This window comes from Nansenia antarctica, assembly GCF_963989245.1.
Source record: "Nansenia antarctica genome assembly, chromosome: 2".
NCBI classification, from domain to species: Eukaryota; Metazoa; Chordata; class Actinopteri; order Argentiniformes; family Microstomatidae; genus Nansenia; species Nansenia antarctica.
This window is the reverse complement of record NC_137675.1, coordinates 58,854,402-58,878,837: the sequence shown is the minus strand read 5'-3', so window position 1 is coordinate 58,878,837 and position 24,436 is coordinate 58,854,402. Positions and strand designations below refer to the sequence as shown.

Genomic DNA, 24,436 nt, shown 5'->3' with positions numbered 1-24,436 from the left:
GTATATTTTTTATGTGTAGACGAGATAGACAGTTGTCTTTGTGTTCGTCACGTAATTATGCGCGTAGATTTCTATGATCATGCGCACTGCAGCTGTTTCATCCAACGTCATATCCTGGCACCAGTAACTACTTTGTTTAAAACAGGCAACGGTGGTCGAGGCTACACAAGCAAGGAAAATGGATGTGTACAAAGTGCTTCTAGTTCCTTCACTGTCAACTGGACTTTTAACCTGTTTACAGATGTACAAACATGTTTGTTTCTATGGTTAAGAGGTTTATCATGTGCTGAAAGAATCCAGTTTGTTATGCCGTTATAGGTGTAAGAGAGAAACTTTGACTCCAGGGCAGACAGACAGGTAGAGAGTAACTTTGACTCCAGGGGGCCATTCCACTAAAGGCGGATCAGTATAGCGGCGATATAAATAAATGCGGCGCTCAGGCAACTCGAGATTGGAATTCAAGCCTCAGGTGATTCCTCGAACGAGGATCAGCCTTGCGTGATGAGTGTTCACAGAAGACAGGCTTACAAATCTTCGATATCGGCGCGTGCACGCAGACATAAAGAGCCCAGAAGAGTCGATCTGTCGAAATGAAGATACTCCACTCTGCAGGCGTACTACATTTGCGCAGCATTCCCGAATTATTGATCTTTATGAAGACGGAAAAATAAGATGTAAAATAGTGCAATACTGCCGCAATTAACAAGGCGAGGGAAATGGTTTGGCAAGAAATTGCTGACCGATTAAATGCGTAGGTCATACTAGCCCCAGTTATTGTTATATGTTCATATTTTAATAAATGAATATTACTACTGTGGTGATATCAGCAGCAGGCTACAAACCGTCATATCGCCACAATGGCCTAGTGGTATCGACGGCTGCCACAGGATTTATTCATAATTTTTAGACGTGGTTCGAATCCCTCTTCCGACACACTTTTTACTGCAATTTCGTTGTCTGAATCTAATCTAAAATCTCATCTAAAAAAGTATGTAGGCTATAAAATTATGGTGCAGGCTAATTTACAAGAACTGACACGATTACAATGGTGTTTGAAGCCTTTGCATGAAATCTTCGGTTAAATGTAAAAAAGAAAAGAAAAAAAGACTTCGAACTCGCAACCTTTGGGACTCCAGCCGGCTGCCTTAACCACTGCGCCAACCAGACCGCTGTGATAACAGCAATGCAATAGACATACCTATTCATTTTATTTTATTTTGTACATTTTTTAATTTATGTATCCATCGATCTATCTATCTATCTATCACACTTTCTAAATATCTAGTTATCTATCACACAATCAAACTATCTATCGATCGATCACACTTTCAAATTATCAAATTATCTATCTATCACACAGTCAACCTATCCATCTATCTATCTCGTGTGAAGTGGGAACTAATATTTCCTAAAAGACACATGAGGAACTGTCGTTCGGGGTTTAGTTTCCGCCTGTGAGCCTTTTTTGACGCGCGTCTTACCATAGCCTGTGTTTTAGCCTGGTCGCGACCAGGCTAATTATATCTGACTCAGAAGGAGCTCAACCAAGCAGCGAATTATTTGAGCCACATTGATGGCACCGAACGCAAGCTAACATTTTCGAGGCTTAGAACTTTATCGAGGCTTAGAACTTTATCGAGCTTCGTGGAATACCCCCCAGGGCAGACAGACAGGTAGAGAGTAACTTTGACTCCAGGGCAGACAGACAGGTAGAGAGTAACTTTGACTCCAGGGCAGACATACAGGTAGAGTTTAACTTTGACTCCAGGGCAGACAGACAGGTATCCGTTCCCTCGATTTAGTAATTTGTTCCCTCGGTTTAGTAATTCGTTAGAGTTAGGGTTAGGCCCTACGAGCCAGAACGATTGCAAGGATTCTAACCCTAACCCTAACGAATTACTAAACCGAGGGAACAGATTTACTAAACCGAGGGAACAGATTCACACATCAAATAATTGTTCTCTACCATGTGACCCCAGGGGGGCTCCGTAACATACATACACAATGCTACCAGAACACACACACACACACACACACACACACACACACACACACACACACACACACACACACCCAGGCCCTGTCTGGAGCTAAACGAACACTCAGTGGTAGAGTTACTATCATTAGAACTTATGAATTACTGTCATATACAATAGTAACACTTAAAGTAAGCCTAGTATCAGTTATTATGAGATTCCTTCAGAATGGACTCCCTGTTTAACTGCATAATAAATAACCAGAATAACTCAGAACTTATAGTCACTATAATAATAATACTACTACTACTACTACTAATAATAATACTAATAATAGTATACTACTAACAACACTACTAATAATGCTGGAAGCAGAATCTACATTGCACAATTGTATTAGTTGCATTACAGGGAGAAAGTTCTATGTCAAGCTTGGAGATCATGTGTCTGAGAAATATGACAGCGATTTCGGAGTCGCACAAGGGAGCTGCCTTGGTCCACTACTATTCTCACTATACATGTTACCACTCGGGGACATCATTAGAGAGCACAACGTATGTTTCCACAGCTATGCCGATGACACGCAACTGTACATTTCTGCTGAACCAAATGATACTTCAGCTATAGACTCCATTACGAACTGTCTTCTAGCAATAAATAAATGGATGAGCAATAACTTCTTGAAGCTAAACGAGGACAAAACTGAAGTCCTACTGATCGGCCCTAAAGCAAAGAGGGATATGCTGCTTAATAATCTAGGGAAACTGACATCATTGATTAAACCTGAGGTCTAGGTGTTATTTTCGACTCAGACCTAAGCTTCAAGTCCCATATTAACAAGGTGACGAAAACATAATTCTTTCACCTTAGAAACATTGCTAAAGTAAGACCACTTATAAACCAAAAAGATGCTGAAAAACTGATTCATGCCTTTGTCTCAAGCCACTTTTTACTGGGCTTCCTAAAAAAACTACTGCAAGACTTCAGCTTATTCAAAACTCTGCAGCTCGACTTCTAACTAGAACCAAGAGGAGAGAACACATTACTCCGGTCCTAGCTACTCTGCACTGGCTGCCAGTAACATGTAGGGTTGATTTTAAGGTCCTCCTCCTTATATACAAAGCCCTTAATGGGCGAGGCCCAAAGTACATTGCTAATTCCCTTGCCAATTATGTGCCCTCAAGAACACTAAGATCATCTATCGCAGGTTTATTAGAGGTTCCCAGCAACAGTCAGAAGAAGATCGGGAGCGCAGCCTTTGCCAACTATGCCCCAAAGCTTTGGAACACATTACCTTTAGAGATCAGGGAAGCCAGCTCACTAAATATTTTTAAAAGAAAGCTAAAAACGCACTTCTTCAATATAGCCTTCAACTAGCTTATCTGCACCTGCCCACTGCTCATTTGCCAGCTATTGCACTTTAAATATTTTACTGTCCTGGATACTAGATTTCAGGGGTAACCAGGCCCGCCGAGATCCATGTTAGGCTTAAGGAAGGGACAGTAGGTCCTGGATACTAGATTTCAGGGGTAACCAGGCCCGCCGAGATCCAAGTTAGGCTTAAGGAAGGGACAGTAGGTCCTGGATACTAGATTTCAGGGGTAACCAGGCCCGCCGAGATCCAAGTTAGGCTTAAGGAAGGGACAGTAGGTCCTGGATACTAGATTTCAGGGGTAACCAGGCCCGCCGAGATCCAAGTTAGGCTTAAGGCCCTGTCCACACCTATACGTTTTTTTGATAAACGTTTTTCGTATATAAAAATATTACCGTCCACACCAGCATGTTTATAAACAATGTCTGTGTCCACATGCATACGCATGAACGCAATATAAACGCTGTCATTGAGCATTCCACACCAGTAGTCGGCGATATAATATTATCCCCATAGCCCCACTGGCCAATCAGACGCCTCTGTCTCAATGTTCTCGTTCATTAACTGTGCATTTATCTGTGAACAGGTTAAAAGCCCAGTTAACAGTGAAAGAACTAGAAGCACTTTGTTCACATCCATTTTCCTCGCTTGTGTAGCCTCGAACACCGTTGCCTATTGTAAACATAGTAGTTACTGGTGCCAGGATATGACGTTAGAGGGAACAGCAAACAGCTGCAGTGCGCATGATCATAGAAATCTACGTGCATGATGACGTGACGAATACAAAAAGCTCCGTCTATCTCGTCCACACGTCAAAAATATACCGTGAATATACAGCGTTTTTAAACATCTTCACTCTGGCAGGCGTTTTTAAACATCTTCGTTTTCAGGGGGCAAAAACTCGTTTGCGTCTGGACGAACCCCCCAAAACGAATATAAAAATCCACGTTTATCAAAAAAACGTATAGGTGTGGACAGGGCCTAACTTTGACTCCAGGGCAGACAGGTAGAGGGGGGTCTGCTGTCGAGGAGGAGCAGCTGGTCATAGAAGTTCTGAAACCCAGTTAAATCCTGGATTATGTTGTGTGTTTTCCCCAATAAATCTTTGTGTTTTGCTTTTTGAGTCGATTGGTTGTGACTGGACAGCCTTGACTAAGGCGTTTTGTAAAATAAGCTGCAGTAACTTCTGTGCTGCCTAAGTGTAGAAGCTAGTAGAGGCTATCTAACATGCAGTGTGTTCAATATGGGCAAAGCATTGCACTCACTGAATCAGGATTCAGTGGGACTAATAAAAGGTTAACAAATACAGGTCAACAAAACTGTGTGTGCATACAGCCTCTTCTGTACTCCAATAAAGAAAGAACAGTGTACTGCTTAACTACTTTTATTGGCATGTACATCAAGTGACTCAATTTCAGCTAGAATACATTCAACGATTTCTATAGGGGGAAAACTCATGAGGTATTGTCACATTCAGCAATTTGAGAATGATGAAGATTAAACAGCACAGAAGTTGGAGAAGTTAGAAATGGCTCTCAACTTGTCCTCTACAAACACCTCCTGCCCACTCTCAGTGTAAGTCAGTGCCCTCCAGTTAATCACATTGCCTGGGCTGTAGTTTACATCAGCTGTGAAGTGCTGAATCTCACAAGGAGACAGGACATGGTTCCACACATTCACATCACTGATCAGCCCAACAAATGACTGACTCGTAACAAAGCCCCCCCCATAGGAGTCTTGGTCCTGACCCAGAATGACACTGGGAACACCACCATCAAGCACCCCTGTGTAGCCCGGCGTCTGCGTTGGGCTGGGCTTCCCATTGGTCCACAGCTGACCATCGGTGGAGTTCCAGGTGGCACACACTGAGACCCACACGTTGAGCTCACCTGGCACCCCCTTAAACTTGAGTGCCTTATGCCTGACGTGCAGTTCCAGTCTTCCAGTTACCCTCTTGAACAGCAGCAGGTCGTTGTCGTCTTTTCGGGAGGCCATGGAGAACAGAGTATAGTGTCGCCGCAGGTCTGTGAAATACCTTCAGGAAGAGGTTCATAAATATAGAGTTAGAACAAGAAATATTCAATATCACTATGGATTCAACATGCAGACACAACGTCAAGGTGTTTTGAGTTGTCTAAAGTTGACGACAGAAGTATTGAACACCATATTACCTGAGACATATGGTCGCAGAGCCAAGGATCTCTCCTATTGGTGTCAGCTTCACGTGCGCAGTGTTGGTCTCTCGTGTAAATGTAAACATTTTACCTGTGAGGTCTGGTCAGACAAAGAGGATTCAGTCCATCAAATCAAAACAAACCCTTCAAAGCACATTTGGAATTGTAATGTTAGTACTGTCTGAAGAGATTTCCATTGCATACACAAATGTAAATGGTATGTACTTCCAGGTATGTGTGTAGTGCCATATGATTCATGAATACTGATCGTATGTCAAATGAGCATTCATGTTCAAAGTAAATCAACGGGATGTTCAGATGTCTCACCTTGAGGCTCGGCCCAGCACATGGTGAACATGACCAGCACCACAAAGAGTCTCTCCATCTGTTCACAATACATCAACAGCAATGTTTACAACAAATATGACATTAGGGTTTCAGTGTACATGCAAGTATACACTTTAAATGGGTTTGTATTCTCCTTGAATGCATTCTCTTCAATTGCAAGTGTGTCATTAATGGACAAAATGTCTTTCACCGTATGTCATGCTAGAGAACCTACCTTGTCAGTTCTACTAAACGGCAGATGTACTGTAGCTTAATTGATCCAGAAGATGTCTAGTTTAGTTCCTAAGATGTCTGGTCTCTCCTGTCCTTTTTATTGTGATCAGTGGAATAGAGAAGTGGCTCCTCCTTATCTGTGAGTCCCTAGGAGGAGGCCCAGGTGTGGCATGTGGGGCTAACGAGCCTGCAGTTCTCTTCTCTGGGCCATCCGCCTGATAGGGGAATGCGGGGCAGCTGTGCATGGTTATCAATACACCCGCTACTCTGTGGGTCACTACAATATGTAATGAACTGGATATTTGTTTTGTTACATTTGATGTTTATTTATTTAGTATATTTTTGTTGTTGTTGTTGTTGTTGGGACTGGTTTCGGGTCCCTTATGGGCCCCATGTTATGGGGTGGAGTGTGATGGTCTATACGGGCTGTTGGTTGTGGGTCTGCTTGAGGCCCTGTCCACACCTATACGTTTTTTTGATAAACGTGGATTTTTATATTCGTTTTGGGGGGGTTCGTCCAGACGCAAACGAGTTTTTGCCCTCTGAAAACGAAGATGTTTAAAAGCGCCTGCCAGAGTGAAGATGTTTAAAAACGCTGTATATTCGCCGTATATTTTTGACGTGTGGACGAGATAGACGGTGCTTTTTGTATTCGTCACGTCATCATGCGCGTAGATTTCTATGATCATGCGCACTGCAGCTGTTTGCTGTTCCCTCCTACGTCATATCCTGTTATTACAACAGGCAACGGTGTTCGAGGCTACACAAGCGAGGAAAATGGATGTGAACAAAGTGCTTCTAGTTCTTTCACTGTTAACTGGACTTTTAACCTGTTTACAGATAAATGCACAGTTAATGATCGAGCACATTGAGAGACAGAGGCGTCTGATTGGCCAGCGGGGCTATGGGGATAATAGTATATCGCCGACTACTGGTGTGGAATGCTCAATGACAGCGTTTATATTGCGTTCATGCGTATGCATGTGGACACAGACATTGTTTATAAACATGATGGTGTGGACGGTCATATTTTTATATGCGAAAAACGTTTATCAAAAAAACGTATAGGCAGGGTTCGAGTTATGTGGGAGCCAATGGGAGCTGAGCTCCCATAGAGATGGTCTGAGGCTCTCTGAGCTCCCATGAAGGCAGTAAAATCAAAAATCTGTGGGGGTCGCTAATAATACATTACCACAACTATTATTTGATCAAAATGTCAATGTAATGAATATTATTTAATTTATATTATAAATATTGTAAAATAAACACGTTTTCCAAAAGAACTACGCGCACCATTAATCTCCTGTGAATGACGGTATGCCTTTGACTGCCTGCACTTCACCACCAAGACACCATGGGGCGCAGTAGAATATTGTGCAACAGCAAAAGGTTGATTAATCAGCTGTGCGGTAAACCGTTGGAACACACAGTGCACAGCTGATTAATCAATTAAACCAATAGAGTGAGACACCAGTTGCCTTTCAGGAAGTAGTGAGATCGTGCACCTAGCCTATTATTGAGAAGCAAACATTCATTCATTAGCTATACAGGAGTATATACATACAGTAGCTACCATGCCGCCCAAAAAAAGGCCACTGCTGCCGACCGGGTCATCAAGCCTAGAAAATTTCGGGTTTTTATCAAAGAAACCTGCTATGACACCTAACGTTAGCCCTGCTGCTACTACTGTTACTACTACTGCTGCTACTACTGAGGACTCTGCTACCTACTGAAAACAGACCACTCAGCCTACTGAAAACAGACCACTCAGCCTACTGAAAACAGACCACTTTGGTCTATCTTGTCTCCGTAAAGGTAAGGTGGCTTTTACTTTTTACTAACCTAGTGTACTAACCTAATGTATTTTTCGCTCTTCTGTATAGCAAAAATAACACAATTATTGGCCGAGATACATGTGTGACTATCACTTTTATAGCTGTTGTTTCATGTGGGGCTGTTGATGTGGTGAAATGAGTAGCCTGCAGCTGTAGCGTCAGGATATGTTGGGATTTGAGGATGAGGATGATGTTTCGGTACCGGTACCGTTTTTAAAGTATCGATTTGTCACCGGTATCGAATAAAACCCAAACTGTACCCAACCCTAACTATATGTTTACATGCCAACTAATTAGCTAATTCATTTCTTTCATTTAGAGCTGAGGGGAGCAACAGAGAGACGGACAACAGGACAGCAACAGAGAGACAGACAACAGGACAGCAACAGAGAGACAGACAACAGGACAGTAACAGAGAGACAACGGGAGAGGAGAGCAATAGAGACAGAACTGAATGCACTGAACTTTTTTTAATTCATTGCATTATTAACACTGTTGTGTTATTGTGTTATTAAAGTGTTTAAGTGTTTTATGGTAAAGCATTATGAGTGGTGTGTGTGTGCAGGGTGCTCGTGAGTTGTATATTTTGGGGAGGGGGGAGGCTTGTGTATGGGGGCGGGGGGTCCTCACACAAAGGAGTAGCCTAGGGCCACTGACCACCTTAATCCGCTACTGCCTATAGCTAATTAAAACTTGTAAGTCCCATCGCTGTGTGGGCATGATTCGCGCGTGCATGAGAACATTTCGCACTGTTATTTTGGAGACCCCCACAGAGTTCAGCTTATAACTCGAACCCTGCGTATAGGTGTGGACATAGCCTTATGTTGCAGGAGAAGCAGACTCAGGCCTTGTCCACACTAATACGTTTTTTGATAAACAAGTTTTTGCCCCCTGAATTCGAACATTTAAAAAAACTCCGGCCAGAGTGAAGTTTTTTTTAAAACGCTGTATATTCGCTGTATATTTTTGATGTGTAGACGAGATAGACAGTTGTCTTTGTGTTCGTCACGTAATTATGCGCGTAGATTTCTATGATCATGCGCACTGCAGCTGTTTCATCCAACGTCATATCCTGGCACCAGTAACTACTTTGTTTAAAACAGGCAACGGTGGTCGAGGCTACACAAGCAAGGAAAATGGATGTGTACAAAGTGCTTCTAGTTCCTTCACTGTCAACTGGACTTTTAACCTGTTTACAGATGTACAAACATGTTTGTTTCTATGGTTAAGAGGTTTATCATGTGCTGAAAGAATCCAGTTTGTTATGCCGTTATAGGTGTAAGAGAGAAACTTTGACTCCAGGGCAGACAGACAGGTAGAGAGTAACTTTGACTCCAGGGGGCCATTCCACTAAAGGCGGATCAGTATAGCGGCGATATAAATAAATGCGGCGCTCAGGCAACTCGAGATTGGAATTCAAGCCTCAGGTGATTCCTCGAACGAGGATCAGCCTTGCGTGATGAGTGTTCACAGAAGACAGGCTTACAAATCTTCGATATCGGCGCGTGCACGCAGACATAAAGAGCCCAGAAGAGTCGATCTGTCGAAATGAAGATACTCCACTCTGCAGGCGTACTACATTTGCGCAGCATTCCCGAATTATTGATCTTTATGAAGACGGAAAAATAAGATGTAAAATAGTGCAATACTGCCGCAATTAACAAGGCGAGGGAAATGGTTTGGCAAGAAATTGCTGACCGATTAAATGCGTAGGTCATACTAGCCCCAGTTATTGTTATATGTTCATATTTTAATAAATGAATATTACTACTGTGGTGATATCAGCAGCAGGCTACAAACCGTCATATCGCCACAATGGCCTAGTGGTATCGACGGCTGCCACAGGATTTATTCATAATTTTTAGACGTGGTTCGAATCCCTCTTCCGACACACTTTTTACTGCAATTTCGTTGTCTGAATCTAATCTAAAATCTCATCTAAAAAAGTATGTAGGCTATAAAATTATGGTGCAGGCTAATTTACAAGAACTGACACGATTACAATGGTGTTTGAAGCCTTTGCATGAAATCTTCGGTTAAATGTAAAAAAGAAAAGAAAAAAAGACTTCGAACTCGCAACCTTTGGGACTCCAGCCGGCTGCCTTAACCACTGCGCCAACCAGACCGCTGTGATAACAGCAATGCAATAGACATACCTATTCATTTTATTTTATTTTGTACATTTTTTAATTTATGTATCCATCGATCTATCTATCTATCTATCACACTTTCTAAATATCTAGTTATCTATCACACAATCAAACTATCTATCGATCGATCACACTTTCAAATTATCAAATTATCTATCTATCACACAGTCAACCTATCCATCTATCTATCTCGTGTGAAGTGGGAACTAATATTTCCTAAAAGACACATGAGGAACTGTCGTTCGGGGTTTAGTTTCCGCCTGTGAGCCTTTTTTGACGCGCGTCTTACCATAGCCTGTGTTTTAGCCTGGTCGCGACCAGGCTAATTATATCTGACTCAGAAGGAGCTCAACCAAGCAGCGAATTATTTGAGCCACATTGATGGCACCGAACGCAAGCTAACATTTTCGAGGCTTAGAACTTTATCGAGGCTTAGAACTTTATCGAGCTTCGTGGAATACCCCCCAGGGCAGACAGACAGGTAGAGAGTAACTTTGACTCCAGGGCAGACAGACAGGTAGAGAGTAACTTTGACTCCAGGGCAGACATACAGGTAGAGTTTAACTTTGACTCCAGGGCAGACAGACAGGTATCCGTTCCCTCGATTTAGTAATTTGTTCCCTCGGTTTAGTAATTCGTTAGAGTTAGGGTTAGGCCCTACGAGCCAGAACGATTGCAAGGATTCTAACCCTAACCCTAACGAATTACTAAACCGAGGGAACAGATTTACTAAACCGAGGGAACAGATTCACACATCAAATAATTGTTCTCTACCATGTGACCCCAGGGGGGCTCCGTAACATACATACACAATGCTACCAGAACACACACACACACACACACACACACACACACACACACACACACACACACACACACACACACCCAGGCCCTGTCTGGAGCTAAACGAACACTCAGTGGTAGAGTTACTATCATTAGAACTTATGAATTACTGTCATATACAATAGTAACACTTAAAGTAAGCCTAGTATCAGTTATTATGAGATTCCTTCAGAATGGACTCCCTGTTTAACTGCATAATAAATAACCAGAATAACTCAGAACTTATAGTCACTATAATAATAATACTACTACTACTACTACTAATAATAATACTAATAATAGTATACTACTAACAACACTACTAATAATGCTGGAAGCAGAATCTACATTGCACAATTGTATTAGTTGCATTACAGGGAGAAAGTTCTATGTCAAGCTTGGAGATCATGTGTCTGAGAAATATGACAGCGATTTCGGAGTCGCACAAGGGAGCTGCCTTGGTCCACTACTATTCTCACTATACATGTTACCACTCGGGGACATCATTAGAGAGCACAACGTATGTTTCCACAGCTATGCCGATGACACGCAACTGTACATTTCTGCTGAACCAAATGATACTTCAGCTATAGACTCCATTACGAACTGTCTTCTAGCAATAAATAAATGGATGAGCAATAACTTCTTGAAGCTAAACGAGGACAAAACTGAAGTCCTACTGATCGGCCCTAAAGCAAAGAGGGATATGCTGCTTAATAATCTAGGGAAACTGACATCATTGATTAAACCTGAGGTCTAGGTGTTATTTTCGACTCAGACCTAAGCTTCAAGTCCCATATTAACAAGGTGACGAAAACATAATTCTTTCACCTTAGAAACATTGCTAAAGTAAGACCACTTATAAACCAAAAAGATGCTGAAAAACTGATTCATGCCTTTGTCTCAAGCCACTTTTTACTGGGCTTCCTAAAAAAACTACTGCAAGACTTCAGCTTATTCAAAACTCTGCAGCTCGACTTCTAACTAGAACCAAGAGGAGAGAACACATTACTCCGGTCCTAGCTACTCTGCACTGGCTGCCAGTAACATGTAGGGTTGATTTTAAGGTCCTCCTCCTTATATACAAAGCCCTTAATGGGCGAGGCCCAAAGTACATTGCTAATTCCCTTGCCAATTATGTGCCCTCAAGAACACTAAGATCATCTATCGCAGGTTTATTAGAGGTTCCCAGCAACAGTCAGAAGAAGATCGGGAGCGCAGCCTTTGCCAACTATGCCCCAAAGCTTTGGAACACATTACCTTTAGAGATCAGGGAAGCCAGCTCACTAAATATTTTTAAAAGAAAGCTAAAAACGCACTTCTTCAATATAGCCTTCAACTAGCTTATCTGCACCTGCCCACTGCTCATTTGCCAGCTATTGCACTTTAAATATTTTACTGTCCTGGATACTAGATTTCAGGGGTAACCAGGCCCGCCGAGATCCATGTTAGGCTTAAGGAAGGGACAGTAGGTCCTGGATACTAGATTTCAGGGGTAACCAGGCCCGCCGAGATCCAAGTTAGGCTTAAGGAAGGGACAGTAGGTCCTGGATACTAGATTTCAGGGGTAACCAGGCCCGCCGAGATCCAAGTTAGGCTTAAGGAAGGGACAGTAGGTCCTGGATACTAGATTTCAGGGGTAACCAGGCCCGCCGAGATCCAAGTTAGGCTTAAGGCCCTGTCCACACCTATACGTTTTTTTGATAAACGTTTTTCGTATATAAAAATATTACCGTCCACACCAGCATGTTTATAAACAATGTCTGTGTCCACATGCATACGCATGAACGCAATATAAACGCTGTCATTGAGCATTCCACACCAGTAGTCGGCGATATAATATTATCCCCATAGCCCCGCTGGCCAATCAGACGCCTCTGTCTCAATGTTCTCGTTCATTAACTGTGCATTTATCTGTGAACAGGTTAAAAGCCCAGTTAACAGTGAAAGAACTAGAAGCACTTTGTTCACATCCATTTTCCTCGCTTGTGTAGCCTCGAACACCGTTGCCTATTGTAAACATAGTAGTTACTGGTGCCAGGATATGACGTTAGAGGGAACAGCAAACAGCTGCAGTGCGCATGATCATAGAAATCTACGTGCATGATGACGTGACGAATACAAAAAGCTCCGTCTATCTCGTCCACACGTCAAAAATATACGGCGAATATACAGCGTTTTTAAACATCTTCACTCTGGCAGGCGTTTTTAAACATCTTTGTTTTCAGGGGGCAAAAACTCGTTTGCGTCTGGACGAACCCCCCAAAACGAATATAAAAATCCACGTTTATCAAAAAAACGTATAGGTGTGGACAGGGCCTAACTTTGACTCCAGGGCAGACAGGTAGAGGGGGGTCTGCTGTCGAGGAGGAGCAGCTGGTCATAGAAGTTCTGAAACCCAGTTAAATCCTGGATTATGTTGTGTGTTTTCCCCAATAAATCTTTGTGTTTTGCTTTTTGAGTCGATTGGTTGTGACTGGACAGCCTTGACTAAGGCGTTTTGTAAAATAAGCTGCAGTAACTTCTGTGCTGCCTAAGTGTAGAAGCTAGTAGAGGCTATCTAACATGCAGTGTGTTCAATATGGGCAAAGCATTGCACTCACTGAATCAGGATTCAGTGGGACTAATAAAAGGTTAACAAATACAGGTCAACAAAACTGTGTGTGCATACAGCCTCTTCTGTACTCCAATAAAGAAAGAACAGTGTACTGCTTAACTACTTTTATTGGCATGTACATCAAGTGACTCAATTTCAGCTAGAATACATTCAACGATTTCTATAGGGGGAAAACTCATGAGGTATTGTCACATTCAGCAATTTGAGAATGATGAAGATTAAACAGCACAGAAGTTGGAGAAGTTAGAAATGGCTCTCAACTTGTCCTCTACAAACACCTCCTGCCCACTCTCAGTGTAAGTCAGTGCCCTCCAGTTAATCACATTGCCTGGGCTGTAGTTTACATCAGCTGTGAAGTGCTGAATCTCACAAGGAGACAGGACATGGTTCCACACATTCACATCACTGATCAGCCCAACAAATGACTGACTCGTAACAAAGCCCCCCCCATAGGAGTCTTGGTCCTGACCCAGAATGACACTGGGAACACCACCATCAAGCACCCCTGTGTAGCCCGGCGTCTGCGTTGGGCTGGGCTTCCCATTGGTCCACAGCTGACCATCGGTGGAGTTCCAGGTGGCACACACTGAGACCCACACGTTGAGCTCACCTGGCACCCCCTTAAACTTGAGTGCCTTATGCCTGACGTGCAGTTCCAGTCTTCCAGTTACCCTCTTGAACAGCAGCAGGTCGTTGTCGTCTTTTCGGGAGGCCATGGAGAACAGAGTATAGTGTCGCCGCAGGTCTGTGAAATACCTTCAGGAAGAGGTTCATAAATATAGAGTTAGAACAAGAAATATTCAATATCACTATGGATTCAACATGCAGACACAACGTCAAGGTGTTTTGAGTTGTCTAAAGTTGACGACAGAAGTATTGAACACCATATTACCTGAGACATATGGTCGCAGAGCCAAGGATCTCTCCTATTGGTGTCAGCTTCACGTGCGCAGTGTTGGTCTCTCGTGTAAATGTAAACATTTTACCTGTGAGGTCTGGTCAGACAAAGAGGATTCAGTCCATCAAATCAAAACAAACCCTTCAAAGCACATTTGGAATTGTAATGTTAGTACTGTCTGAAGAGATTTCCATTGCATACACAAATGTAAATGGTATGTACTTCCAGGTATGTGTGTAGTGCCATATGATTCATGAATACTGATCGTATGTCAAATGAGCATTCATGTTCAAAGTAAATCAACGGGATGTTCAGATGTCTCACCTTGAGGCTCGGCCCAGCACATGGTGAACATGACCAGCACCACAAAGAGTCTCTCCATCTGTTCACAATACATCAACAGCAATGTTTACAACAAATATGACATTAGGGTTTCAGTGTACATGCAAGTATACACTTTAAATGGGTTTGTATTCTCCTTGAATGCATTCTCTTCAATTGCAAGTGTGTCATTAATGGACAAAATGTCTTTCACCGTATGTCATGCTAGAGAACCTACCTTGTCAGTTCTACTAAACGGCAGATGTACTGTAGCTTAATTGATCCAGAAGATGTCTAGTTTAGTTCCTAAGATGTCTGGTCTCTCCTGTCCTTTTTATTGTGATCAGTGGAATAGAGAAGTGGCTCCTCCTTATCTGTGAGTCCCTAGGAGGAGGCCCAGGTGTGGCATGTGGGGCTAACGAGCCTGCAGTTCTCTTCTCTGGGCCATCCGCCTGATAGGGGAATGCGGGGCAGCTGTGCATGGTTATCAATACACCCGCTACTCTGTGGGTCACTACAATATGTAATGAACTGGATATTTGTTTTGTTACATTTGATGTTTATTTATTTAGTATATTTTTGTTGTTGTTGTTGTTGTTGTTGTTGTTGGGACTGGTTTCGGGTCCCTTATGGGCCCCATGTTATGGGGTGGAGTGTGATGGTCTATACGGGCTGTTGGTTGTGGGTCTGCTTGAGGCCCTGTCCACACCTATACGTTTTTTTGATAAACGTGGATTTTTATATTCGTTTTGGGGGGGTTCGTCCAGACGCAAACGAGTTTTTGCCCTCTGAAAACGAAGATGTTTAAAAGCGCCTGCCAGAGTGAAGATGTTTAAAAACGCTGTATATTCGCCGTATATTTTTGACGTGTGGACGAGATAGACGGTGCTTTTTGTATTCGTCACGTCATCATGCGCGTAGATTTCTATGATCATGCGCACTGCAGCTGTTTGCTGTTCCCTCCTACGTCATATCCTGTTATTACAACAGGCAACGGTGTTCGAGGCTACACAAGCGAGGAAAATGGATGTGAACAAAGTGCTTCTAGTTCTTTCACTGTTAACTGGACTTTTAACCTGTTTACAGATAAATGCACAGTTAATGATCGAGCACATTGAGAGACAGAGGCGTCTGATTGGCCAGCGGGGCTATGGGGATAATAGTATATCGCCGACTACTGGTGTGGAATGCTCAATGACAGCGTTTATATTGCGTTCATGCGTATGCATGTGGACACAGACATTGTTTATAAACATGATGGTGTGGACGGTCATATTTTTATATGCGAAAAACGTTTATCAAAAAAACGTATAGGTGTGGACATAGCCTTATGTTGCAGGAGAAGCAGACTCAGGCCTTGTCCACACTAATACGTTTTTTGATAAACAAGTTTTTGCCCCCTGAATTCGAACATTTAAAAAAACTCCGGCCAGAGTGAAGTTTTTTTTAAAACGCTGTATATTCGCTGTATATTTTTGATGTGTAGACGAGATAGACAGTTGTCTTTGTGTTCGTCACGTAATTATGCGCGTAGATTTCTATGATCATGCGCACTGCAGCTGTTTCATCCAACGTCATATCCTGGCACCAGTAACTACTTTGTTTAAAACAGGCAACGGTGGTCGAGGCTACACAAGCAAGGAAAATGGATGTGTACAAAGTGCTTCTAGTTCCTTCACTGTCAACTGGACTTTTAACCTGTTTACAGATGTACAAACATGTTTGTTTCTATGGTTAAGAGGTTTATCATGTGCTGAAAGAATCCAGTTTGTTATGCCGTTATAGGTGTAAGAGAGAAACTTTGACTCCAGGGCAGACAGACAGGTAGAGAGTAACTTTGACTCCAGGGGGCCATTCCACTAAAGGCGGATCAGTATAGCGGCGATATAAATAAATGCGGCGCTCAGGCAACTCGAGATTGGAATTCAAGCCTCAGGTGATTCCTCGAACGAGGATCAGCCTTGCGTGATGAGTGTTCACAGAAGACAGGCTTACAAATCTTCGATATCGGCGCGTGCACGCAGACATAAAGAGCCCAGAAGAGTCGATCTGTCGAAATGAAGATACTCCACTCTGCAGGCGTACTACATTTGCGCAGCATTCCCGAATTATTGATCTTTATGAAGACGGAAAAATAAGATGTAAAATAGTGCAATACTGCCGCAATTAACAAGGCGAGGGAAATGGTTTGGCAAGAAATTGCTGACCGATTAAATGCGTAGGTCATACTAGCCCCAGTTATTGTTATATGTTCATATTTTAATAAATGAATATTACTACTGTGGTGATATCAGCAGCAGGCTACAAACCGTCATATCGCCACAATGGCCTAGTGGTATTGACGGCTGCCACAGGATTTATTCATAATTTTTAGACGTGGTTCGAATCCCTCTTCCGACACACTTTTTACTGCAATTTCGTTGTCTGAATCTAATCTAAAATCTCATCTAAAAAAGTATGTAGGCTATAAAATTATGGTGCAGGCTAATTTACAAGAACTGACACGATTACAATGGTGTTTGAAGCCTTTGCATGAAATCTTCGGTTAAATGTAAAAAAGAAAAGAAAAAAAGACTTCGAACTCGCAACCTTTGGGACTCCAGCCGGCTGCCTTAACCACTGCGCCAACCAGACCGCTGTGATAACAGCAATGCAATAGACATACCTATTCATTTTATTTTATTTTGTACATTTTTTAATTTATGTATCCATCGATCTATCTATCTATCACACTTTCTAAATATCTAGTTATCTATCACACAATCAAACTATCTATCGATCGATCACACTTTCAAATTATCAAATTATCTATCTATCACACAGTCAACCTATCCATCTATCTATCTCGTGTGAAGTGGGAACTAATATTTCCTAAAAGACACATGAGGAACTGTCGTTCGGAGTTTAGTTTCCGCCTGTGAGCCTTTTTTGACGCGCGTCTTACCATAGCCTGTGTTTTAGCCTGGTCGCGACCAGGCTAATTATATCTGACTCAGAAGGAGCTCAACCAAGCAGCGAATTATTTGAGCCACATTGATGGCACCGAACGCAAGCTAACATTTTCGAGGCTTAGAACTTTATCGAGCTTCGTGGAATACCCCCCAGGGCAGACAGACAGGTAGAGAGTAACTTTGACTCCAGGGCAGACAGACAGGTAGAGAGTAACTTTGACTCCAGGGCAGACATACAGGTAGAGTTTAACTTTGACTCCAGGGCAGACAGACAGGTATCCGTTCCCTCGATTTAGTAATTTGTTCCCTCGGTTTAGTAATTCGTTAGAGTTAGGGTTAGGCCCTACGAGCCAGAACGATTGCAAGGATTCTAACCCTAACCCTAACGAATTACTAAACCGAGGGAACAGATTTACTAAACCGAGGGAACAGATTCACACATCAAATAATTGTTCTCTACCATGTGACCCCAGGGGGGCTCCGTAACATACATACACAATGCTACCAGAACACACACACACACACACACACACACACACACACACACACACACACACCCAGGCCCTGTCTGGAGCTAAACGAACACTCAGTGGTAGAGTTACTATCATTAGAACTTATGAATTACTGTCATATACAATAGTAACACTTAAAGTAAGCCTAGTATCAGTTATTATGAGATTCCTTCAGAATGGACTCCCTGTTTAACTGCATAATAAATAACCAGAATAACTCAGAACTTATAGTCACTATAATAATAATACTACTACTACTACTAATAATAATAATACTAATAATAGTATACTACTAACAACACTACTAATAATGCTGGAAGCAGAATCTACATTGCACAATTGTATTAGTTGCATTACAGGGAGAAAGTTCTATGTCAAGCTTGGAGATCATGTGTCTGAGAAATATGACAGCGATTTCGGAGTCGCACAAGGGAGCTGCCTTGGTCCACTACTATTCTCACTATACATGTTACCACTCGGGGACATCATTAGAGAGCACAACGTATGTTTCCACAGCTATGCCGATGACACGCAACTGTACATTTCTGCTGAACCAAATGATACTTCAGCTATAGACTCCATTACGAACTGTCTTCTAGCAATAAATAAATGGATGAGCAATAACTTCTTGAAGCTAAACGAGGACAAAACTGAAGTCCTACTGATCGGCCCTAAAGCAAAGAGGGATATGCTGCTTAATAATCTAGGGAAACTGACATCATTGATTAAACCTGAGGTCTAGGTGTTATTTTCGACTCAGACCTAAGCTTCAAGTCCCATATTAACAAGGTGACGAAAACATAATTCTTTCACCTTAGAAACATTGCTAAAGTAAGACCACTTATAAACCAAAAAGATGCTGAAAAACTGATTCATGCCTTTGTCTCAAGCCACTTTTTACTGGGCTTCCTAAAAAAACTACTGCAAGACTTCAGCTTATTCAAAACTCTGCAGCTCGACTTCTAACTAGAACCAAGAGGAGAGAACACATTACTCCGGTCCTAGCTACTCTGCACTGGCTGCCAGTAACATGTAGGGTTGATTTTAAGGTCCTCCTCCTTATATACAAAGCCCTTAATGGGCGAGGCCCAAAGTACATTGCTAATTCCCTTGCCAATTATGTGCCCTCAAGAACACTAAGATCATCTATCGCAGGTTTATTAGAGGTTCCCAGCAACAGTCAGAAGAAGATCGGGAGCGCAGCCTTTGCCAACTATGCCCCAAAGCTTTGGAACACATTACCTTTAGAGATCAGGGAAGCCAGCTCACTAAATATTTTTAAAAGAAAGCTAAAAACGCACTTCTTCAATATAGCCTTCAACTAGCTTATCTGCACCTGCCCACTGCTCATTTGCCAGCTATTGCACTTTAAATATTTTACTGTCCTGGATACTAGATTTCAGGGGTAACCAGGCCCGCCGAGATCCATGTTAGGCTTAAGGAAGGGACAGTAGGTCCTGGATACTAGATTTCAGGGGTAACCAGGCCCGCCGAGATCCAAGTTAGGCTTAAGGAAGGGACAGTAGGTCCTGGATACTAGATTTCAGGGGTAACCAGGCCCGCCGAGATCCAAGTTAGGCTTAAGGAAGGGACAGTAGGTCCTGGATACTAGATTTCAGGGGTAACCAGGCCCGCCGAGATCCAAGTTAGGCTTAAGGCCCTGTCCACACCTATACGTTTTTTTGATAAACGTTTTTCGTATATAAAAATATTACCGTCCACACCAGCATGTTTATAAACAATGTCTGTGTCCACATGCATACGCATGAACGCAATATAAACGCTGTCATTGAGCATTCCACACCAGTAGTCGGCGATATAATATTATCCCCATAGCCCCGCTGGCCAATCAGACGCCTCTGTCTCAATGTTCTCGTTCATTAACTGTGCATTTATCTGTGAACAGGTTAAAAGCCCAGTTAACAGTGAAAGAACTAGAAGCACTTTGTTCACATCCATTTTCCTCGCTTGTGTAGCCTCGAACACCGTTGCCTATTGTAAACATAGTAGTTACTGGTGCCAGGATATGACGTTAGAGGGAACAGCAAACAGCTGCAGTGCACATGATCATAGAAATCTACGTGCATGATGACGTGACGAATACAAAAAGCTCCGTCTATCTCGTCCACACGTCAAAAATATACGGCGAATATACAGCGTTTTTAAACATCTTCACTCTGGCAGGCGTTTTTAAACATCTTCGTTTTCAGGGGGCAAAAACTCGTTTGCGTCTGGACGAACCCCCCAAAACGAATATAAAAATCCACGTTTATCAAAAAAACGTATAGGTGTGGACAGGGCCTAACTTTGACTCCAGGGCAGACAGGTAGAGGGGGGTCTGCTGTCGAGGAGGAGCAGCTGGTCATAGAAGTTCTGAAACCCAGTTAAATCCTGGATTATGTTGTGTGTTTTCCCCAATAAATCTTTGTGTTTTGCTTTTTGAGTCGATTGGTTGTGACTGGACAGCCTTGACTAAGGCGTTTTGTAAAATAAGCTGCAGTAACTTCTGTGCTGCCTAAGTGTAGAAGCTAGTAGAGGCTATCTAACATGCAGTGTGTTCAATATGGGCAAAGCATTGCACTCACTGAATCAGGACAGGATTCAGTGGGACTAATAAAAGGTTAACAAATACAGGTCAACAAAACTGTGTGTGCATACAGCCTCTTCTGTACTCCAATAAAGAAAGAACAGTGTACTGCTTAACTACTTTTATTGGCATGTACATCAAGTGACTCAATTTCAGCTAGAATACATTCAACGATTTCTATAGGGGGAAAACTCATGAGGTATTGTCACATTCAGCAATTTGAGAATGATGAAGATTAAACAGCACAGAAGTTGGAGAAGTTAGAAATGGCTCTCAACTTGTCCTCTACAAACACCTCCTGCCCACTCTCAGTGTAAGTCAGTGCCCTCCAGTTAATCACATTGCCTGGGCTGTAGTTTACATCAGCTGTGAAGTGCTGAATCTCACAAGGAGACAGGACATGGTTCCACACATTCACATCACTGATCAGCCCAACAAATGACTGACTCGTAACAAAGCCCCCCCCATAGGAGTCTTGGTCCTGACCCAGAATGACACTGGGAACACCACCATCAAGCACCCCTGTGTAGCCCGGCGTCTGCGTTGGGCTGGGCTTCCCATTGGTCCACAGCTGACCATCGGTGGAGTTCCAGGTGGCACACACTGAGACCCACACGTTGAGCTCACCTGGCACCCCCTTAAACTTGAGTGCCTTATGCCTGACGTGCAGTTCCAGTCTTCCAGTTACCCTCTAGAACAGCAGCAGGTCGTTGTCGTCTTTTCGGGAGGCCATGGAGAACAGAGTATAGTGTCGCCGCAGGTCTGTGAAATACCTTCAGGAAGAGGTTCATAAATATAGAGTTAGAACAAGAAATATTCAATATCACTATGGATTCAACATGCAGACACAACGTCAAGGTGTTTTGAGTTGTCTAAAGTTGACGACAGAAGTATTGAACACCATATTACCTGAGACATATGGTCGCAGAGCCAAGGATCTCTCCTATTGGTGTCAGCTTCACGTGCGCAGTGTTGGTCTCTCGTGTAAATGTAAACATTTTACCTGTGAGGTCTGGTCAGACAAAGAGGATTCAGTCCATCAAACCAAAACAAACCCTTCAAAGCACATTTGGAATTGTAATGTTAGTACTGTCTGAAGAGATTTCCATTGCATACACAAATGTAAATGGTATGTACTTCCAGGTATGTGTGTAGTGCCATATGATTCATGAATACTGATCGTATGTCAAATGAGCATTCATGTTCAAAGTAAATCAACGGGATGTTCAGATGTCTCACCTTGAGGCTCGGCCCAGCACATGGTGAACATGACCAGCACCACAAAGAGTCTCTCCATCTGTTCACAATACATCAACAGCAATGTTTACAACAAATATGACATTAGGGTTTCAGTGTACATGCAAGTATACACTTTAAATGGGTTTGTATTCTCCTTGAATGCATTCTCTTCAATTGCAAGTGTGTCATTAATGGACAAAATGTCTTTCACCGTATGTCATGCTAGAGAACCTACCTTGTCAGTTCTACTAAACGGCAGATGTACTGTAGCTTAATTGATCCAGAAGATGTCTAGTTTAGTTCCTAAGATGTCTGGTCTCTCCTGTCCTTTTTATTGTGATCAGTGGAATAGAGAAGTGGCTCCTCCTTATCTGTGAGTCCCTAGGAGGAGGCCCAGGTGTGGCATGTGGGGCTAACGAGCCTGCAGTTCTCTTCTCTGGGCCATCCGCCTGATAGGGGAATGCGGGGCAGCTGTGCATGGTTATCAATACACCCGCTACTCTGTGGGTCACTACAATATGTAATGAACTGGATATTTGTTTTGTTACATTTGATGTTTATTTATTTAGTATATTTTTGTTGTTGTTGTTGTTGTTGGGACTGGTTTCGGGTCCCTTATGGGCCCCATGTTATGGGGTGGAGTGTGATGGTCTATACGGGCTGTTGGTTGTGGGTCTGCTTGAGGCCCTGTCCACACCTATACGTTTTTTTGATAAACGTGGATTTTTATATTCGTTTTGGGGGGGTTCGTCCAGACGCAAACGAGTTTTTGCCCTCTGAAAACGAAGATGTTTAAAAGCGCCTGCCAGAGTGAAGATGTTTAAAAACGCTGTATATTCGCCGTATATTTTTGACGTGTGGACGAGATAGACGGTGCTTTTTGTATTCGTCACGTCATCATGCGCGTAGATTTCTATGATCATGCGCACTGCAGCTGTTTGCTGTTCCCTCCTACGTCATATCCTGTTATTACAACAGGCAACGGTGTTCGAGGCTACACAAGCGAGGAAAATGGATGTGAACAAAGTGCTTCTAGTTCTTTCACTGTTAACTGGACTTTTAACCTGTTTACAGATAAATGCACAGTTAATGATCGAGCACATTGAGAGACAGAGGCGTCTGATTGGCCAGCGGGGCTATGGGGATAATAGTATATCGCCGACTACTGGTGTGGAATGCTCAATGACAGCGTTTATATTGCGTTCATGCGTATGCATGTGGACACAGACATTGTTTATAAACATGCTGGTGCGTCATATTTTTATATGCGAAAAACGTTTATCAAAAAAACGTATAGGTGTGGACATAGCCTTATGTTGCAGGAGAAGCAGACTCAGGCCTTGTCCACACTAATACGTTTTTTGATAAACAAGTTTTTGCCCCCTGAATTCGAACATTTAAAAAAACTCCGGCCAGAGTGAAGTTTTTTTTAAAACGCTGTATATTCGCTGTATATTTTTGATGTGTGGACGAGATAGACAGTTGTCTTTGTGTTCGTCACGTAATTATGCGCGTAGATTTCTATGATCATGCGCACTGCAGCTGTTTCATCCAACGTCATATCCTGGCACCAGTAACTACTTTGTTTAAAACAGGCAACGGTGGTCGAGGCTACACAAGCAAGGAAAATGGATGTGTACAAAGTGCTTCTAGTTCCTTCACTGTCAACTGGACTTTTAACCTGTTTACAGATGTACAAACATGTTTCTTTCTATGGTTAAGAGGTTTATCATGTGCTGAAAGAATCCAGTTTGTTATGCCGTTATAGGTGTAAGAGAGAAACTTTGACTCCAGGGCAGACAGACAGGTAGAGAGTAACTTTGACTCCAGGGGGCCATTCCACTAAAGGCGGATCAGTATAGCGGCGATATAAATAAATGCGGCGCTCAGGCAACTCGAGATTGGAATTCAAGCCTCAGGTGATTCCTCGAACGAGGATCAGCCTTGCGTGATGAGTGTTCACAGAAGACAGGCTTACAAATCTTCGATATCGGCGCGTGCACGCAGACATAAAGAGCCCAGAAGAGTCGATCTGTCGAAATGAAGATACTCCACTCTGCAGGCGTACTACATTTGCGCAGCATTCCCGAATTATTGATCTTTATGAAGACGGAAAAATAAGATGTAAAATAGTGCAATACTGCCGCAATTAACAAGGCGAGGGAAATGGTTTGGCAAGAAATTGCTGACCGATTAAATGCGTAGGTCATACTAGCCCCAGTTATTGTTATATGTTCATATTTTAATAAATGAATATTACTACTGTGGTGATATCAGCAGCAGGCTACAAACCGTCATATCGCCACAATGGCCTAGTGGTATCGACGGCTGCCACAGGATTTATTCATAATTTTTAGACGTGGTTCGAATCCCTCTTCCGACACACTTTTTACTGCAATTTCGTTGTCTGAATCTAATCTA

At 42.7% G+C, this 24,436-nt stretch overlaps 2 protein-coding genes across 2 annotated transcripts; both read right to left on the bottom strand.

The window, feature by feature from the left end:
• Nucleotides 1-4,845: 4,845 nt before the first annotated feature.
• LOC308150334 (mucosal pentraxin-like) lies at nt 4,846-5,907 on the bottom strand (the record flags this gene model as incomplete). The annotated part of the gene is made up of 3 exons (XM_080523178.1): nt 4,846-5,383; nt 5,520-5,622; nt 5,850-5,907. The coding sequence occupies 3 exons, from the start codon at nt 5,905-5,907 to the stop codon at nt 4,846-4,848; spliced, it is 699 nt and encodes a 232-aa protein (XP_080379304.1).
• A 7,818-nt stretch (nt 5,908-13,725) lies between these two features.
• Nucleotides 13,726-14,787, bottom strand: LOC308150333 (mucosal pentraxin-like; the record flags this gene model as incomplete). The annotated part of the gene is made up of 3 exons (XM_080523177.1): nt 13,726-14,263; nt 14,400-14,502; nt 14,730-14,787. The coding sequence occupies 3 exons, from the start codon at nt 14,785-14,787 to the stop codon at nt 13,726-13,728; spliced, it is 699 nt and encodes a 232-aa protein (XP_080379303.1).
• Between the last annotated feature and the right edge of the window lie 9,649 nt (nt 14,788-24,436).